The sequence below is a fragment of the Wasmannia auropunctata genome, unplaced genomic scaffold (assembly GCF_000956235.1).
Source record: "Wasmannia auropunctata unplaced genomic scaffold, wasmannia.A_1.0 LD336076.1, whole genome shotgun sequence".
Classification (NCBI taxonomy): Eukaryota; Metazoa; Arthropoda; class Insecta; order Hymenoptera; family Formicidae; genus Wasmannia; species Wasmannia auropunctata.
In genome coordinates, this window is record NW_012026814.1 from 3,358,636 (window position 1) to 3,379,049 (window position 20,414).

Consider the following 20,414-nt stretch of genomic DNA (forward strand, 5'->3'; position numbering starts at 1 on the left):
TCCTCCTTTCTCGCCGCATGTACTTTCCGCCATGACTTTCGAAAGACAACTCCGACAACTTGCAAGTTCGAAATTTATCATCGCGCGTGGTCAAAAATTTCCCGAGTAGCGTGTTATTTGTAGGACTTCCTCCCGAGGAATGTAAACCGATCTTTCTTAAAATTGGATCGCCTCACATTCTAAAATTTAAGTCTTTGCTCCGATTTGCGGGAAAAACACCGTCTTCTCTGTATCTCTGTTCGTACATATATTTAACTGCGCAATTCCTTTTCATAAAACACTTCAATATTCCATAAGTTTGCGATACGAATAAAAATTGAATTCCTCGAATATTTTATTCCCGTTAATTAAAATAACGTCACGTTGCAGAAATTTGAAGGAAAATATGAATATTTTTGGAATAATATTCGAAACGTCTAACATAATATTTTAAATCGCATTACATTTCAGTCAACAAAGCAATTTTACTTGTTTCCTTTATTCTCGGGTTATTAATACAGTTGTTTCGTAATGCTATTAGGTAATCTTATCAGCGCAGTTCTATTTTTACGGAAGCAGATAGCGACGTTGTAAACTATATGCCGCGTAGCTCAACGTAACTGAGAGAAGTTTCAAGTCTACGGTCTTCTCTCTCTCTCTCTCTCTCTCTCTCTCTCTCTCTCTCTCTCTCTCTGTCTCGGATTTCGATCGCATAGAGAGTAAAAGTAATGACATTTTTTGAAGTTTCCTTTGATTTGTTCCTCCGCCGACGTGAGTTTTAACGGATGCGAAAATGAGATCTTCGTCTTTGAACTTTCTGCCAAGGAAGTTTCAAGAAAGGTGCTCTCACGCGTATTATCCATCCGCACTCAATCCCCTTTCGTTCCCCCCCTCCTGCCCCTCACGCCCACACTCTTTCGCCCCCTCCTCTCCCCTTGTCCGTCCCACCCATTCGCGCTCTCTCCTCTCAATTTAATCGAAGAGAAGTGGAGAGATGCCCCAAAGACGGCGTATCGACGAATCCTTCCGGGATGCTTTCAAATATCTTCTTAAAGCAATCGTCCACGAAATTGAACCGGCAGTCTAATGTAAGACGCGAAATCAATATTATCATTCCGGCGATAATACTCCTCTTTCATTCGTATGACGTTTTCCGTCGTTTGTTTGTCGCTCCGCTTTTTCTGTTTCCATCAGTCAGACATTTAATATATCGATAAACGATCGTGAATTTTACTTCATCCTCCGGAATCGTAATCGAGTTCAATATATACGTCGACGCTGATCCTAAAATATATATCTCATATTTGGTGATTCATATTGAATTGAAGGGCTGTTAAATAATGTAAGATGACTATCGGGAGCTGAATATTAGCTCTGAATAATTCCAAGAGCAAGCTATCGCGGTTGTACAACATGAAAGTGCATGAGTTTGACATTTACAATGCGCATCCTTTAATTCATAATTACGATTACCGCCAATAAAAATAGCCCTAATCGTTCGAATACAATTTCATCATTATTCATCATTTAAATTTATTCATTTGGGTTAATAAAATTCCAATCTCTTTGCCGTTAAATAAGTAGATTCCGACAAAGTTTCCCTCAAAGACAAATCAAATTCGAGTTCTCTCGAAGATACTTGTATCGTTTGTATATATAGTCAAGATGAGGAAGGTCCATAGAAAGCAATTTCGATCGGATATTCAATACGCATCTGAAAATACGGATTCAATGTCGAAATGGCTGATATGCAGAGACAGATATCAATACGACGTGAAACTCGACTGCAAACGAATATCCATTGCCAGTTAGGCACTGAATACAGAAGGCACCTACCTACTCTACAAGATTAACCGTAAAAATTCAAGAAAATGTAAACGTTCACTAAAAAAAAAAGGAGTTAAAAAAGCTATTATAAAAATAATTCAGTTTATTCGAATGTAAAAGACAAATCGTATTAAGGTGTTTTTTCAATATGTACTACACGTGCGGAATATTCTATGCACGTCAGTTGAAATAAAATAGAGCAAAATAAAAATAGAGAGAGATAATAAAAAAAAAATACGGCAATCACGATTTGCCTGTATACCGAATCGGACTGAAACTGCTTGGCGGGAGCGGTTGTGCATCCGCTTGCTTCAGAGTTTTGTATTGACCAAACAAGAACCGGTATCGGCCGAGGCGCGCTGCTTGCGAAGGCGAAAAAGTGCTCGGTTTCGAAGAAATCCAGGAGTCGGCTATGTGACGTGCGCGAAACACGGGGCGTGTACGTGTGTCCGTGCGTGTATATATATCTGTACGTGTAATGCAATTCTTCTTGAATATTTATAACGTCGAACTCGGGAGCTATACCCCGTGACGGCGGTCTCACGGGCGAGGCGGAAGGACGGAATATCATTTGAAGAAGTGAAGAACGGCGGTCGGCGCGCGCGCTTATTCATCGCCGTAATTGAAACGACTCTCGAATAAAATCTGTTCGTGAAACAAGCGAGAAACCATTTTAACCCTGTCATCTCTGCAGCGCGTAAATACGTGAGATTATCTAATATTAAAAAAGCGGAGGAGTAGTAGGGTAGGTCTCTCTCGGAGATAGAAGAAAAAAAACGGCTTCCTCTCGCACACGCACGTCGACATCGTGTACTTTCATTAAGAGAGAGACTATACGGAACACGTATGTTAGAATCCCTCAAGAAAATAAAATGCTCGTGCCAGTCCTCGTGCAAAATGAGAATGTAATCCTAACATGAAGCCATTACTATTAAAAGAGAAGAATTGCAATTGCAATTCGCCGGGGAAATGCAATTCGCGCATACCTTCTAGCAGCATTTTTCACTTTCAATTAGAATTATAAAATAAAGGTAGACTATAATAAAATATATGTACAATAAAATAAAATATCAGAGATTCTAAGATATAAAAAAAAATTGTGAAAGCGTACACGTGTTTGTAAGTGTTACAAATATTTGTTTTTTCAAAAGGCACAATATCGAAGTTTTTTTAGATTATTGATATTATTGATGTAATAAAAGCAAAATTCTTTAATTAAATATACACATTCATTTATAATAAATAAAAGTACATTTGATCGAATTCTTGTCAGAAATAACGGCAGAAAATTCCGTAGAAAATCACAGCAACATGTTTATGTTACTGTAACAAGTTTTAAAATAAACTTTTAGAATTTTCGCGTTCATGTAACAAAACATCGTCGTGCACGATGGAATAGACAATAAATTGAATTAATGGCTAAATAAAAATAAATATCAGCGACGTTAATAAAATTGCAATCAGGACAATCAAACCGTTAAGAGGCATACGCGCTGGCTGGTTAAATCAAAAATTCATAAAACAAACACGCGTGCTCGTGGATAACCTATCTTGACCTCGATATAAACCCGAGTATTTCGAATTGTTTGTAATCCACTGTCTGAATATCGAATAGCGGAGAATTCGCTGTCTGCCTTGTACAGGCAGATATCAAATATCGAGATTTAATATCTTAAAAACGATCCGTCGGAGGGAAATAGCTCGAATAGCTGGATACTTCCTCACGTGTAACAGTTATTTCCGACTTCCTTCTCACCCCGTTCTCATCGCGTATATATGATGCTTTTCATAACCGAGTAAGGGAAGCTCTTGAAAAATTCTCGACATTAAAGATGATTGAGAGATGTGGGACGTGATCTTCTCTAAAAAGTTGTAATATTTTGTACTTTTAAAATAATTTTTATACTCGCGATACTTTACACACACACACACAAATGTCCGCGCGCGCTCAGCGATTTGGCCTCCTCGATATATATCGTATTAATTCAGTTATGTGTTTGAACACGAACACCTTGTCACATTGCCTGACGAATCCTAGTTAAAAATACTATGAAAAACTAATGTCACGTCATATGCCGCCTTTGCACTTTCGAATGATTGGATTAAGACAATGCAATTATCTCGTAGTTTGATAAATGCGATGATATTTTCGGATTTCTCTATTAGAGAGAGAGAGAGAAAGAGAGAGAGAGAGAGAGAGAGAGAGAGAGAGAGAGAGAGAGAGAGCGATCGATAAGAGCTAATTAATTTATCAGCGTCAATAGTGCGGTATACGCTTTAATTTAACTTGGGTTATCGCGAAACACGTTCTCTCTCGGTATCGATAAAAAATAAATTAAAAACCGGTCACATTATTTTATTATATTATGAAATATTTTCGCGTGTTGGGTATGATAACGGTCTTGTCAGTTTCCGCGATTATTTTATTAAAAAAAAAAAAAAAATGGCGGATTCATGACCTTTTCAAACTGGTAGATTTTTTTCTCCAAAGGAAAGCGTTTCTTCTTCTGCTCCATATTGCCACTGGAAGGCAAATTAATTAATATCTCTGGCTTGCGGTGAAATGTTATCTTAGAGGTACTCGAAATGCTCCGGTAACGTCGGTTGCACGAATAAACGCTAAGAGACCGAAAAGCAAACATTCTCTCATGATCTTCCAGCTCGAATACATATATATATTCCTTAGCTCGTACAGAAACTACTATCCGCGAGTGTCCCCATTAATATTCGGTGCTTTCATATTTCACTCAGCAAGATCTAAACCAAAATGTGTGCCCGATGCAGAAAGCATTGGAATACACGTAAATCTCTCGAGTATTGTATTTACGAATATCTCTTAGCGATCACCGGCTGTAACGAATCTCTTTCTCTTTTGAACGAATCCCTTTCTTTTCTCTCTCTCTCTCTCTCTCTCTCTCATCTCTTTCCTCTCCCATCTTATGTAACGTACAACAACAATGTGTAAAAAGTATAAAACTTTACGAAAACAATCGACAGTTTATAAGTTTCAAAAGTTTCTCAAAACATTTACTCATGTGTATTTTTCGTAAATCCAAATTAAAAAGGCAAAACTTCAAGTTTGATTTTTCAATAATAATTTATATTATAATTCTTTAGGTATAATATGTGAATATAAAAATTTAATTAAACTAAGTTGTGAAATATAATAATTGTCTACTAATATTGTCCGTTTGATTAAATAATCAATTATTTAACTTACATTTAAATAAAGAAAAATACAAGGATTTAGCGTATGTTTTTCTGTTAAATTAAAAAGTGTACATTAGTCATCTGTGGAACCTGGCTGCTCAATTAAGAATTGACAACTACGAGGTTCTGGCCCTACCCTCTCGCAAAACGTCCCATGTTTTCCTTTCCAATAAAAATAGTAGTTCGAGCGTGGGACAAGAACGACTGAAAGAACTGCGCGCGAGAACATGTCCCGTCCTTTCCGACAGGCACGAAGAAAGGACACGGAAAGAAAAGCAATCATCAGTTTGTTATATAGGTTTGCTCAAACATTCTTTTCGTCGAGAAAGTTGTTCTCGAGACGCAGATTGCTTTCAGCCGGTGACCGGAATTTTTTTACGTTATGCGCGCGTTGTAATTACCCGTACTTTATTCTCATTTCATTCCACTATCTTTATTGTTCATTATAATAATGGGTTCTTTAAAATTAAAGCTCATTTATTCGGTCTCGATTTCAACTCAATTTATTATCATTTCGAGTATAAAAGATATTCATTAGAACTTTTGAGAAGCCACATTCAGTGAATTCTCAAACAAACAAACAAAAAACGCAATAAATTCCCGAGGATTTCTACTTTATTATAACCGCGGTATTTCGTTTTGCCAGAAAATTGTAGGAGAACCAAAACTCGATCAATATCGAAACTCTGAAAATAAAGTGTTAACGTTTCGTTTTGAGACATGTTGTATACGCGAAAATTGCATTATCGAAATTCGATGAACGGCGGACCGTCGAAAATCGCCGCGTGCGCCGAAAAATTCGAGATGCGCGCGGTTAAGTCGAAGGGAGGGAGAATAGAGAGAGAGAGAGAGAGAGAGAGAGAGAGGCAGAGAAATGGAAGAGAGAGGAAATGTCTTCGGATTTTTTAATCCCAAAAGCGAGCCGCCGCGCGCGCCGCCCGGGACGTGCGACGAAAAGTTAAATCGCGGTAACTTTTTAATTGAAATCGAAAAAGTTCACGTTGAACTGAACTGAAAGGCGCCAGGCGAAGAAATAAATGTCCCGTTGCGTCGCGCCGCCGCCGCCCAGTTCAAGCTTCTGCGCCGTTCTTCCTCGTTAAATCTTATAAAAACCGACCGGGAGTTACTCGAACGATAATAATACGGCCGGACTTTAATATACCAGCCTTCTTCTCTCTCCCGCCTAACCCCCGCTTCGCGATTTCCTATTCGGCTTCCCTTTATAGGCGCCGCGACGCTTATTGGGGATATTCAATCTTAATCTTGATCGATGTTCGATGCTTCCTTTCATAATCGATCACTTGACGGATATAACGAAACCTCACGCTGTCTCTCTCTCTCTCTCCTCTCTATAACTTTCCAAGATTTGCAAAACCGGAAAAATTTTTTTTTACCTCACAGAAGTAGGGACGTTAAAATGTTTTTTTCAGCGTTACCGATCCCAAACCGTGGCTTCCGAAAACAAAGGAGAGACCTAGGAAGATAGAATCGTCCGCGAAGGAGAGAAGTACGATAAGAAAATTGCACGAAGGAAGGAGAGAACTGATGTATAGGAGTCGCGGCTATTGAAGGAAAATGAAGCGGAAGAGATAAAGCTGACGAAACAAAGCGACCGGACTGGTGTTCCTAATTGTGTGATTTTTCAAATTTTCTCGAAGAAGTATCGCGGCGATACGAATTATTAAATCTTTTCCCCGTGCGTAATCGAGGTCTGTGAGATCTCTTGAGACACTGTCAAGTAGAAATTATATCCGCGCGGCGTTTATTTCGATAAATTCAATTTCCCAGCGAGCGAAAAGAGAGAAGCGTATAGAAGAATTGAAAAATAGACTCTTTATGTAATTGATTCCTAGAATTACATTTGGAAAATTAGGTATTTCTGTCTGCTTCACTGGCAAACCTCTACGCGAGTTGTTTCATTAATTAAATTGTGTCCGGCGATTTTTAAACAGCAAAATGCGCAAAAAAAAACACGTTAAAAAAAACAAGTTACATCGCAAATGATATTTTAAAAAAATAATCTCGCCGTGCTCTCCGTAATGGAATTTCAATTAACGAAATAACACGTGGCAGTGATATTTCACTTACCGTTTCTGGAACAGAGGCCACTTCTCGAGTTAACGAATATACGAAGATTAAAGATAAATCGATAGCAGGTTTACCATGGAAAAAATATTATCCCGAGAATTATGCGAATTAACGCCCGGAGAGGAACGCGTCGCATCGCAGATTTTATTTGTAAAAGAAAAAAAAAGTTCCTATTACTCGATAAGTATTAATAATTATTATTCCACTGTAAAATATTACTTCACAAAAATATTAATCTTATACGAAATTATTGTCTGGCGAATATTGGGTCGAATATACCGCGTCTCGCTTCTTTTGTTCTTTGTACTTCTTATTGAAGCAATAAAGGAATGGTTATATCTTACGGATTCTGCGTGTCTGTACGCGCGTATATCCGTGTGTCTACGTGTGCACTTATATACGCGATGTCGTGTGTGGATACCTCGAAAGAGAGAGAGGAGAAAAGATTCCTGCAGACGAGTAAAAATGCAATTACCGGACCTGGATAGCGCTACCGATCAGGTCTCTTGTCTTGCCGGAGAATTTATGATTTCGAAAGCTCGCCCCCGGGAAATAGGAGAAATATTTTGTTTACCCCGAATCGCTTCGTAACGAAAATGGCTTTCCGCTCAGCCATTTTCGGGGGCCACTGTGTAACTTTATTGAAAATTTGATCGCGTCCGCGCAGTTAATAACGCAGAACATTTTCAAAATGCACAATCATTTACGTGGATCGGATACGATGCGTTTGTATGCGCAACGTTCCGGCTTTGCGCAAATTATGCAGAGCATCAAATGACGACGATTATTGGTAACATTAATTACAATGAAAAAAAAATTAAATGTCTGACATTAAATATTCGTTAGTTTAGACAAGTATCAATCTCGCGGTAATTGTATTAAATATTTAAAAGTTGTTATTAAGCAATTAAAAGATACTGACAAAAAAATTAAGCTATCAAAAGTGAATTGGCTACACCGAAACGCACGGATAGAGGAAGTTAAACGAAGTGAAGCGTGATTTAAAGTTCGTCCCTTTTTATCAAGCGTGAAAAATGCACTCCTGACGAATAGTAATTCAAGGTTAAACACGGCACTTTGTTTCAATTTGTCCGGGTCAAAATTACATTTATATACAGCTACGTAAATAACTTAATGGAGGAAAAGGGTATCTGTATGAAAATAAAATTGCGTTTCCGCCCAAGAAGCCGCGCGCGCGGGACGGGAAGGGGGTCGCCGTAAAGCGCTCGTGAAACGAGCGCGTCGACGAAACAAGATTGAAAAATAAATGAAATCGGCGTCGGCGTGCGGAGTCGATGAAAAATCACGAGAGGGGGGGAGGGGGGTAAAAATGCGCGAAGAGAAGCAGTTCTGTCGGAAGTAATCAGACCGAGAAGCATCCGCGATCTTTCGCGCGCCCGTACGTTCGGAAATGCCATGTCAATTTATCGAGAGCATGTCTTACGGGAATTTTATTTCCCCATCCCCTCTTCCCCTCCTCCCACCCTCGCTCGTATAGATACGTCCTTTGTGTAACTTCGGTGATTTTATGAGCGTCGTTAGAAATTCGTCCCAAAACGTGATTTCCGCGCGCGCGCGCGCGCGTTGGAACAAAATTCTATTTACGAGGGAAAAAAACAGCGTTACGACTGTGCGAAACTCTCGCTTCCATAGAAATCGATATGTACGACCTTCCGACCTGTAAGTTCACGATCTTATTTTCACTTGTGCTTATACCATACGAGATAGGAGACTCGCGATATCAGTCAGAAAGTATTCGGAGCTACCCGACCTCTAGCCGCCCGCTGACCGGAAATTCGATTTGCGAATAAAAAACGATAACTATTTCCCGCATCTCGTGTATATGCGCACGAATGTAATGTACTTATAGATCTGTAAGATGACGAGATCGTATTTTGGAACGTGCAAATATATTTTATTCAACTGCGGAAAGAAACTATTTTTTTGCATCTCGTATATACATGAATATGAAATGTCCAAAATCTGCAATATTATGGGATTGTATTTGGAAACGCAAACATATACCTATACTCTATACGCAACTGTGAAAAATGTGTGTAATTTTTTAATTCAAAATCCCAGTCAGTGACATTTTTTTAAATTCTCTATCGCAACGCGCATTGCCTTTAGCGCAACAAACATGTATACCCACGTATTGCTGCCGAACGAACCAAATAAATGCATATTATAGCTCTTTTTAAATAAAGTTTGACATTTCAAACATCCACTTTTTTTCGATCTTTTTATTTTTGCGTAATATCACACACGAGGCGTAAAAGTGTTGCGTAAAATCCATAACTAAATATATACCTTTCTGATAAAAACTCGCAAACGCTCGTAATATATCCCGCGAGAATGAATCGCGTTAAAATGAAGTCACTGTCCCAATAGAGGATTAGTATATCTCGCACGAAAACGTTACATCTATTCAAGTAGATAAAACGGAGTAAGAAAAAAAAACAAAGCACGCGCTGTTTTTCAACGAAAATAATTATGAATACGATGTTTTTCTTCGAAAATATTCTCTTGAAAAACAGTTGCGGTTCGCGAATTGCCACGTTCGCGCTCGCGGCTTTTTCGCGCAATAAAGAAGTCATCTTTTGCTGACTACGTCGCAGACATGTCACGTACACGCCTCCAGCATGCAGAACGATTCCTGGTGAGAAACGTCGACGAGCACGAATGTCAATGCCAAACATTTTATACGTGTTCTATATATCGGCGGTTCAATACAAAGCACGCGCGGCGCGCGACATTTTACTAATTAAATTGCGTCGACAATTTCCACGCCGAACAGTGAGATTAAAACGATATCATATCTGATTAAATCTACGGGAAAGGAGGGTCCTGTTTTCTCCAGGAACTCGGAAATTTAGTGAAACTTCCGGAGCACGACCCGGCAATCCTGATTAATCCTTTCACTTTACGTTGGTAATTTTGGAGCTTATCCCGAACTTCTTCTGCGCAGCAATACTCGATAGTTTACTAATCAGGGCTTTAATTTCATTTCCTAACGCCTGATTTCTTCCCCTTTAATTGACTGTCGGATAAAGTTATTCAAGCGATAACTTTATCCTCTCTCTTTCCAGAGAGAATTTCTATCTTTCTCTTTCTCTCTTTTTCTCTTTATTTACAATAATACAGATACAAAAAGAATAGTAAAATATTATGTATAGAATGATAGAATACAAACAGCGAATAGAACTGACCAAGCCTGAAAGAACCGGTTATGAGAAAAAAAACAAATTACATAAAGAATCACGTCTTATTGTATATACTTTCTAGACACCTCGTGAAATACCGTCTGGTATTTCCGAGCACGAAAAGTCTGTTACTTATGTGCGCGGAAACTTCCGGCGGATGAATCTTCTGAGTGGAACTGCATACTTGGGAAGAAGTACATCAGCGGCTGTCGAAGATTCCCGTGGGACCCCAAGATCGAAGATTGATCGAGTAGAAACTCTTTTATCATATCGACGTTTTCCTTTCCGCGAGAAAGTCTCAATAGGCAGGTGTGTGTGTGTCTGTATGTGTGTGTGCGTGTGCGCGCGTGAAATAACGTTATTGTCGTTCCTCGCATTTATCGCTTGCACCAGTAGCTTAAAAAATATTGGTATAATTTTTTCATAACAGAATTTCCGTTCGCTTTAACTTCCTCGACTCGGATTTCGCGCGAAATAAATGCGAATATTGTGTCACAGGTTAAAATACGCGGTAGAAAAACCAGAGAGAGAAAGAGAGAGAGAGAGGGAGGAAGAGAAAGAGAGAAAGAGATTAAGTTCATTCAAAGTTCTCCGAACGATGACGTAAACCTACCTTCTTATTAATAACACGTAAACATTTTCGAAGCACGAAAATTCATCTCGTTCTTAGATAAGGGGATTTGCGAGAGAGTCGGATGTCATTCGTCCAGACGAGATAACGACGGTCGTCTATTCCCCCCCCCCCCTCTCTCTCTCTTTCCTTTTTCTCTCCCTCTCCCTTTCTCACTGTTTCTCATCTCACTACTTGCCTTTGCCAACTAACGTATGCACACGGTATCGTGCGTATCGCGATACGTGTGTGCGATATACACACGACTGGTCTAACAAGAACCGTATTTACGAAGCCGGTGCGGCCGCATGCGAGAACGCCTCGTGTAACTAATCGCGTATCCCATGCTATTGCTAAGAAACGCGCTCGAGAAACATCCCTCTGAAAGCAGTGGTTCACAACTCTAGTATCGCGAACGGTATTCAAATATTTCTACAATTATGAAGTTTTTACAGTATAAAATGGTACGCATCATTATATCATTTGTTGCCTAAAGAAAAAAATTTTTCTTCGTAATTTCTTACAGAGTGTATTTCTTATATAGTGACTCAAATTGCGAAAAATAAACACCTAACAACGCCATTTTTATTTAATTTGAAGTAAATTTTTTGTTAGCAAAAATGTCGAGATGAGAGATATACAGCTCTGGCAAGACCTCTGGTAAGCCACTGAAAATGAAGGATTTCTTGCAGATTAATGGAATAAATAATGGCAAGCTGTCAGTCGCTTGTGTCCAAAGTAACGCGACGTTATTCGCAAATGATAAATGGAAATTATCTGTCTCTTAGCCTTCTCCGTATTCTCTTTTAACAAGCTAATTATATCGCGAACAGTTAAACTACAGAATGTACTCGTACAGTTCATGTCGCATGCACTTTAACGCGAGTACATTCCGCAGTGTGACATAGGTGGAATCATGAGCTGCATTGTGTTACTAAGCAACAGAAGACAACTTCTGTTGAAGATTCTCGAGCTGCTGGCACGAAGCGAAGAGAAGCGCCAAGTACGTGAACCGTAAGAAACCAGTACATGCGACGAAATTGTGGAAAGTAAACAACGTGTCGAACGTGCAGATGTTTAATCGTCAAATACGTAATTTAATTTCTCTGGAAAAATATTTCATCGTAAATGTGCATTATTTCATCCTTTCGAACCGTGTTAACCAAGGTTATATGTATTTTAAGAAGTGTTCGAAAATTCGATCAAAATTACGAATTGGATCGAGAATAACAAAAAAGGTAACAAAAACGAGAATTATTCTTAGCATAAATTGGGACGTTTTAAAATAGAAATAGATAGAATTTAATAAAATAGTCTCTTTCTCTCTCTCTCTCTCTCTCTCTCTCTCTCTAATATATTTATGACTGAAAATAAAAGAATAGTTGCTTCTTATTTAGCAAAAAATTTTATAAAATGTTTAGAATTATATACTATATATATGATAATAAGCAAATATTCATCAAATATCTATTATTCTGAAATAATAACATGCATTAAGCATTAAAAACATGATGGTCTGAGCCTTTGGAAGAGGAGGTGCAAAACGAATTTGAATCTCGGGGTGATCGATTATACCGCTCGTTCACGTCGTGAAAAATCGCGCCACTATTCCCGGGTTAATAACTTTTCTAATGGAAAGTGATAAAGTACTATTTTAACGCGTTACGTGCATTCGACGGAGGCCGAGCTCGGAAAGTCCATTAACGGTTTTTGTGTAAACCTATGACTAACGTGATGAGCAAGATGCGTTATGTAATCGTTCAATGATGTTACACGCGCGCGCTCGTCGGCTAATAAACAAGCATTAAATTTTCCAGCTAAAAGTTTCCCGAAATGAGCCACTCGATTCCAACATAAAGCAAATTCAACAACTGACGAACGACGAAATTAACTTATTGTTAAATTGTTTCCCGCTGATGAAATATCGTAATAATATGATTGGTTTAGAAGAAGCTTCATGATACTCATTTAATTTCAAAATGAAAATGAATGAAGTGAATTGGCAGAGGTAAAATAAAATCGTATATAATTATATCGAATATTCGAATCGAATGTCCGGAAAAGTAAAAATCGTCACGTATCGAAATACATTTACGGTAATTTAGAAAATCATAAATTACTAATGAGTTGCCAAGCGATTTATTATTCGATTTCAATTTATTATCAATTTATTATTGTCCAAAAAAAGACATAGGTTAATATGAATTAACCTTTCGCGGTTATTTCCCATTATTAAGTATGAATTTCTAAGCTTCCTACGTTAATATGATAATTTCTGAGCTTCTAAATTCCTAAGTTAATATGAAATAACTTTTCGCGGTTGTCTCACATTATTAAGTACGATAATTTCTGGGCTTCTAGATTCCTACGGTAGATCTCTGGCCAGGATCATGTCGTTTCGCGAAAGGTATAAAAATAGATTTACACGCACCACTAGTGGACGGTAAATGTACTCGAACTTCGCTGTATTATAAAGTGTCGTTGACACTTTATATTGGTCCGAGTTAATAAAACGAAAATCCCGTAAAATGGCTTTTCTATCCGCCCACGTTGAGAATAATAAAATTCCTCCCATCGTGAATCACACACGCTCGCCGGGGTGTAGCCACAGTTTTAATTGCGGGAATTCTTTCCAGGAGATATTTCGAAGCAGCTCTCTCGCGCTTACCACATCGGATCCGACGCATTTACGCAACGTTCTGTTGCAAAATTATTGCATTTATAAACATTGTTGCACAAAATAGTTTGCCCCTGCAAATATATATATATATATATATATATATATATATATATCAGTTTCCATCACGAACCATCGTGAAACTCACATTTAGAATGTTATGGAAATATCGTATGGAAATATTATGCTCGCTCGCTACTATGTTATTACTGTATAATGCACAATTATTATTTGACAGATGTTGAAATTAACATAAAATCGCATCTGATAATGTGGACATTTAGGATGAATATTTATCGGATGCAAACAGAATGTTATAACACAACGTTAAAACAAATTGTATCAGTTAATGAATTATGTTATGCAATGAATATAATAATTGACGTTTTCCGAGAGTACAAATTGAATTTTCTTCCTCTATTTTCTTTTGTCTACCCTCTGTGTTTGAAGACAAGAGACCAGGAAGAGACAGAATTAATTAGAATTCACTTAACTTCAGTCTCTTCAGCAGTTTAACTTTAAACTCAAACTTTAAACATCGCAAACATATAGCGTTACGTATATAGCAACATTACCCTCGCGAATTCTAATTCCGTAGGAAAGCTCGCAAGTTATTGTTGCAACTGCATATCATTGGAATAATGCTATTATCGTACGACGAGATTATAAGCGTTATGATAAGATAAAGAGCAGTCGAAGTTTACAGGCTGGATTTATCCATTAATTTTCTTCGATTATCAGTCAGTAATACTAGTAAATGAGAGAGAGAAAAAGAGATCACGTGTTCTCGTAAAAACAATCCACTATCGTAATAAAATATCGATATCAGTATTTATATTTAGCCCTTCGCAATTTCCGATAAATCCAAAGCAATAATCCACGATGATCTGCATAATCCTCGACGTTGTTTTCGCTCAATTGCATAAGCTATTTTAACTGTGGAACTTACTCCCATGTATACAAATGCGTGACACAGAACAGCGTGAACTGAATCGCGAATTGAATTACTTCTGTCCTTACTTGATTGTCTCTGGGGGATATACCTACGTTTAGAAACTACTTTTTCTATCAAAAATCTACTTCAAGTTTCACGACAGTCAGGGGCTGTATACAATTTTCATCGATAGCCGGGCGCATTCTGTAGCATATACTTTTTACGAGGCTTCCTCTTTTTTTATTTTACGAGGCCTCCTTTTTATTTTACGACGCCACTTCTCACGAAATTCGAGAAATTGGACCAGTTCGTTTTTTCTCGCTTCGCGTTTTATTTCGTACTTGAAGCAAGATATATTTTTCGGAAAAGAACGGAGAACAACGATGAAAGGGGCAAAATGCAGAAAGTAACTAAACATATCTCACAATCAGTAATATGGCGATTCTCGCATTGTACAGTCCGCGCTCACGACGCGAAGAGACACTGGGGTTCGGAGGAATCGGCATTCCTGTATTCCGGAAAGCGTCTCGATTGCGGTACATGACCCCGATGCAGGTCGTATGACGTAATTAGGGATACAGAAACAATGCGCGGCTTTGCCACCGCCGTTCTATTAATGCCGCTTAATCTCCGATGCCAATAATTACTCTCAGTCTGAATATTATATTGCCTTGAAGCGTTGCTATATTCGCCCGGCATGAATTCAACCGGCCGCGCGCAGTTTCGTTTTAATATATCCTCATGTTTTAGTCATAAATATGACTGCCGTATGATTAATTTATCAGTTCATTTCAATTGATAGCGTAATAATGCGGTGCTTCGCAATCGCGAATCTTTTAAATTTCGATAGTGCTTAATTGAATTGCTGATTCGAGAAAGAAAGCCAGTTAATCACCTAACTAGAATTCTGCGGGAGCTAAAGGAATCATCCTTTGCTTTGTGACTTTACGCTTCACACAGAAAAAAAACTGCTTTCTCGTACGTTTATGTTGTGCTAGTTTATTCTTTTAAGCGAAAGACTAAAAAAAAAAAGAAAGAAAAAAGAGATAAATCCTTTCTTTCTATCGATGATCCAAAATTACTCTTTTATTTTCACTGTGCTTGCCTGACGAACGTGCGACGAGGGATTTTACAAAAGCGTGTAAACACGGCATTTTCAATTCGCTTATGTTTTTTTCTTCGCGCTAAAAACATAATCGCCTCGCGCGCATTCATCTACCCGGAACAATCGTGCGTCGCGCGCAATGACTGGCGACAATAACGGAATCAATAGCACATCACGTTTCAATAAATTAATACCACACGCGTTTTATTTCCGCCACTCCGCGCCGCCGCCGCCGCCGCCGCCGCGTATCTCTCCCCCTCCCTCCCGCTGTATTAAAACAACGCGATGCTGCAGGTATTTACAGCGGAACGCCAGTTCCCGAGTAATTCTTCCTAATTGCCAGGGCGGCGCAGTCTGGGATTAAAATGCACGCGGTACGTGGTGGAAATAGTTAATGCCACACTCGCGACAAATAAAAAAAAAAAGTCTCCTTCGTTCTCTTACACACGTATAGGTATATCGTCCTTTCCATTCCATGGCTTTTTTCTTTTCTCGACAGAATAATTCGTGGCATTAAAAGAGCCGTATATACCCTCCCGATAAAATTGCATTTAGTGTAAGAAAGCTTAATAAAGAAGGGACTCGGGGAAGGGGCGGGATTTAAAGAGAGCGCATATTTTAATAGCGGACTTTTTTAAGCCGTGCCTCGCCGCGGCAAGTTCCGATATTTATATCGACACGTGCATTGCGCTTATACGCGTATCACTTCCTGATAATTATACATTTAATTATAAAGTTTACATACGCCGGCGCGGCAAAATATATATTACACGAAGTCAAAAACAATGGCGCTAAGAGGGAGCGTACCCTCGTCACCGTGAATTAAAGTAAAAGGGCAAATGGTGCAGTGGGACGCACGCTGTATTAAAAAGGCCGGGGTGTCGGAAGGGGGAATGATTAATCGTCGAGCAATCTCTCCTATGCGTTCGCAAAAAAACAAAAATGAGAAAAAAAAAAGGAAAACATGCGTGGGCGAACACGAGAACAACTGATGACATGACGTGTTTACGAAATGTATCGCATGATCTTGATCCAAGGCGTTTACTCCTTGACTAATATGACACTTATTATATACAAATCCGCATACGGGATATCCGATAAAAAAATGTGTAACATCTTATCGACGGTCTCTATAATCTATTAGAAAGTCTTACTATATTAAAAAAAAAAAAAGAAATGTAATTTGATAATTAAAAGTAAAAATCCGTTTCGAACATTGAAATTCCTCTCTCTTTTCCAATTACAATATTTGTATTTAGGTACTATATAAAACTGAGAATGCGATTAAAATAGATGAAAAAAAAATTATGAAAATATTAGTCGTATGGTTAAATTTATGGCTTAAAATATTCCTTTGATATTGGAAATTCCTTTGATTTATAGATTCTCGAATTCTCTCGACGAGAGCTCCGTGAGTTTTACTTCCAGAGACTATATTTTTAAATAATTTGAATGTAGAATTAAAAATTTGCAAGCGTCAGACAAGGACTTGATAGAGGAAGATCAATTCCTTTGAGAATAAATTCTCGCAGAGTGTGCAGAATCTTTTCTAAGATATCCCGCATACGAAAACGCGAACTCGAGATGTATCGACGATCTAATATATTCCTTTGATACGTTGAATCGCGCACATCCAACTTACTGAATAAAAGGCACCTTTACGTATCGCGATACTAAATAATTTTTCGAATCCAATGATATATTCACTCGCATCATCTGAGTAAACATCATACACAGCCTTTTATCTTTACAGCGGAATCGTCAAGTCCTTAGAAAACACGTGACAGAAATGACATCTGTGACCGGTGTGACAAATGTGACTCACGTAAGATATAGTTGTGACAAAATAAAAAAAATGAAATAATAAATCTATAGAAAAAATAATCAGTAGGATTTCATAAAACAATTTTCTTATAAATAAAATAATAGCAACGTATATATTGCACCTGCACAGTTCTGTCTTAATATTCCGGTAAAGGCAAGCCTATAAGAGCGAACGTGATGAAAGGCTAATTCTATCTTTACATCAATTTTACATCTAATTATTAATTCTATAAATTTTACATTTAATTACTAATGCAACGAAATGCATTGTTTCTCGAAGCAATAGAGTAGAATAAGACACAAATAAAGAAAAAAAAAAATTTGTGAAATGTCCAGGCGTGACAAATGTTAAGAGCTTCTTCCCTCATGCTCTCGGGTAAAAAAAAAAAGTGAGGTCTAAAGCGAGGCATAACTCACTGAGTTTGAAAAGGTTGCGTCGACTGAACGCACAAACGCACAACGTTGGCATTAGCATTGACAAGATTGGCGAGTGTTATTCCGCGTATTTATGGATGCACAAGAGGTTAACGCCGCGCGGACGAAGGCCTCAATATATCCAATCAACATTGTTCTAAACGCGAGTCTTATTCCGCATGAAGCATGAATATGTCGGCGGGAGGTTACACGCTCGTGACATCTCAATATGTCTAATCAACATTGACAAACGCGAAGGCCTGGCTCCGCGTGGACGCGCGAAGAAGGTAGAGATTACATCGCGACAGACGTCTCAATATGCATAATCAACAGGAACGAGCCACAGGAATGCCCCGGGCTCTGTCTATCTCCTGTACGGGATCCGCGACCGTGTTGACCGAAATCTCAATACGTCTAATCAACATCATTCGTGACACGTTACTCTCTCCGGGATCTTAAATTATCTTATCAACACGGTAACACGTGTAAACCGCGGCGAGTATCTATAAATACCGGGGGAGAGATTGCATCACGTGTGCGAGACGCGTATCAACATATGAGGCAGGCAGCAACAACGCCGCACCGCATATCTGTAGACGTTATAAGGAAAGAGGTCGCATCTCGCGCATACGGAACACTTCGATACGCCAGTCCCGACGAGGGGAAACGCTAACGTCCGCGTGCTCGTGAACGTGCAGGTAAACGGGAGGAGATTACGTACCCTGGGGACTCGGTAGGCGAGAGACGCGCTTAATCAACGCGGACACGAGCGCTGGCTCCGTGCATCCATAAATAGGGTTAAAGAGACATCGCGTCACCTCGACGCACGCAGCTACGGCGTCAAAACGGTGTGCCGCGCATACCACTGTACACTCGCGGTACGCTCGGCGCATGAGAGAAAAAGAGAGGTTACGCATCGAAACGCTCGCGTTGCCCGGGTCGCGGCGAAGGATCACCATCGTCGTCTTCGGCGACAGCGGCGACGGTGGCGGCGGCAGCGGCGGCGCGCAGCGCGAGCGTTGGGAAATGTGTATATGTGGTGCAGGGTGGTTACTACTCACCGTGTGGCTACCATAGGGCCTAGGAAGGGTGGTATTGCTGCCGGAGGTAGGGGTAGACACGGGGGTGGCGAGCCGCTGTGCTGTCTCTGTGCGACGAAGACGATGCGTAGACATCAGGCGGCACGGGACGCACCTCGTCGACTATGCCGCTCGTCGTACACACAGGTACCGTGCCGCACGCACCACGTACACGCGCCGTCATCCGGCGACGGTGATTGTAGCAGAGGGGCGGAGGAAAGAGAATAACCCCGAGAAAACCGAAGCTCTTTCGAGGGAGAGAGAGACGACCCGGGGGGGACTCTCGCGATCTCGCGGCACACACACACGCGCACGCACGCACGTACACGGGCACCCCCGAGCGATGGCAGGAGACAGGCGGCGGTATGGGAAAAGGGAAGGGGGAGGGGAGAGCCGGGGGAAGAAAAACACTCGCCGGATTAACTTGTCACGAGGCTCCGAGAGGCGCACCAGGAAGCGTAGTACTCCAGCGACGACGGCGACGACGACGACGACGACGACGACGGCGGCGGTGGTGGTGGTGGCGGTGGAGGATTAATATGGCCGTCCCTCGGTTGACACTGGGGCTCGGATCGCGCGTAAAAGCGTGCGGCTGCAACGCTGGCAGCGGCTGCGACGGCTGCTCGGTGCGGCTGGCGCGGCGGCGAGATGGCACGGTGACGCGACGACGACGCACTTCGTTGGCGGCCTCGTAGCTCGCGTACGACGCGCACGCATTTGCTTCACTCGCGGGGAAATCACCACGCACCACCCGCGGCGATCACACGATGACTCGGCTGGAGAGCTCGAAGCGCAACGTAAAGCACACACACTCCGATGTGTATACGCGTATCCTTCCTTCACCGTCCTCCTCCTACCCTCCCGCGCACTCGTTCTCGTTCCTTCAGCTTCTCGCTCTCGCCGGGATTTTTTCTCTCCACGCGCCAGCGGCCCGGCGACGACGATCCCCTGCCGATACTCGTCACGCCGCTTCCTTCCTTCGCTCGCTGGTTTTAATCCTTCTCGAGGAAGCTCCGAGTAGCCGTGATCCCGCTCACGCTCTCTCACTCTCTCTCTTTCACTTCTTCACGTAAACGTGCGCCCGATGTTTCCGAGCTCACGTTCTCACTCGCCGCGACGGGGCACGTATACGAGTTTCGGAACACTCGTTATCTCTGTCTGTCTCTCTCTCTCCCTCTAGCTAGCTGTCTGTCCTGCCTTCGTCCTTTCTCACTCGCTCCGTCACCAGCTCTCTCTTTCTTTCTCTCTCGCGCCCGCACGTTTTTCCTCGACCGTTCCGCTGCCGACCGTCGTCGGGGAACGCCGACGGGGATGGGACACTCGGTGCAGCAGTCGCACGAAATCTTGACGGCACTTGACGGGATCAACGGGGCCACCACCTTCGCTGTGTCTCTCGTTCTCGCTCACTCTCTCCTCTAGTCCGTTCGTCGCCCGCGACGATGCTCGATGCACGACGGCACGGTC

At 40.7% G+C, this 20,414-nt stretch overlaps 1 protein-coding gene across 1 annotated transcript in view; it reads right to left on the reverse strand.

Annotated features, from left to right (window-relative positions):
• LOC105449307 overlaps window positions 1–19,449 on the reverse strand; it is a 58,611-nt gene extending 39,162 nt beyond the window's left edge. Inside the window, exon 1 of the mRNA XM_011688445.1 lies at window positions 18,933–19,449. Coding sequence (XP_011686747.1) covers window positions 18,933–19,046 — 114 coding nt within the window. The 5' untranslated portion in view covers window positions 19,047–19,449. The remainder of the gene's footprint in view (window positions 1–18,932) is intronic.
• Between the last annotated feature and the right edge of the window lie 965 nt (window positions 19,450–20,414).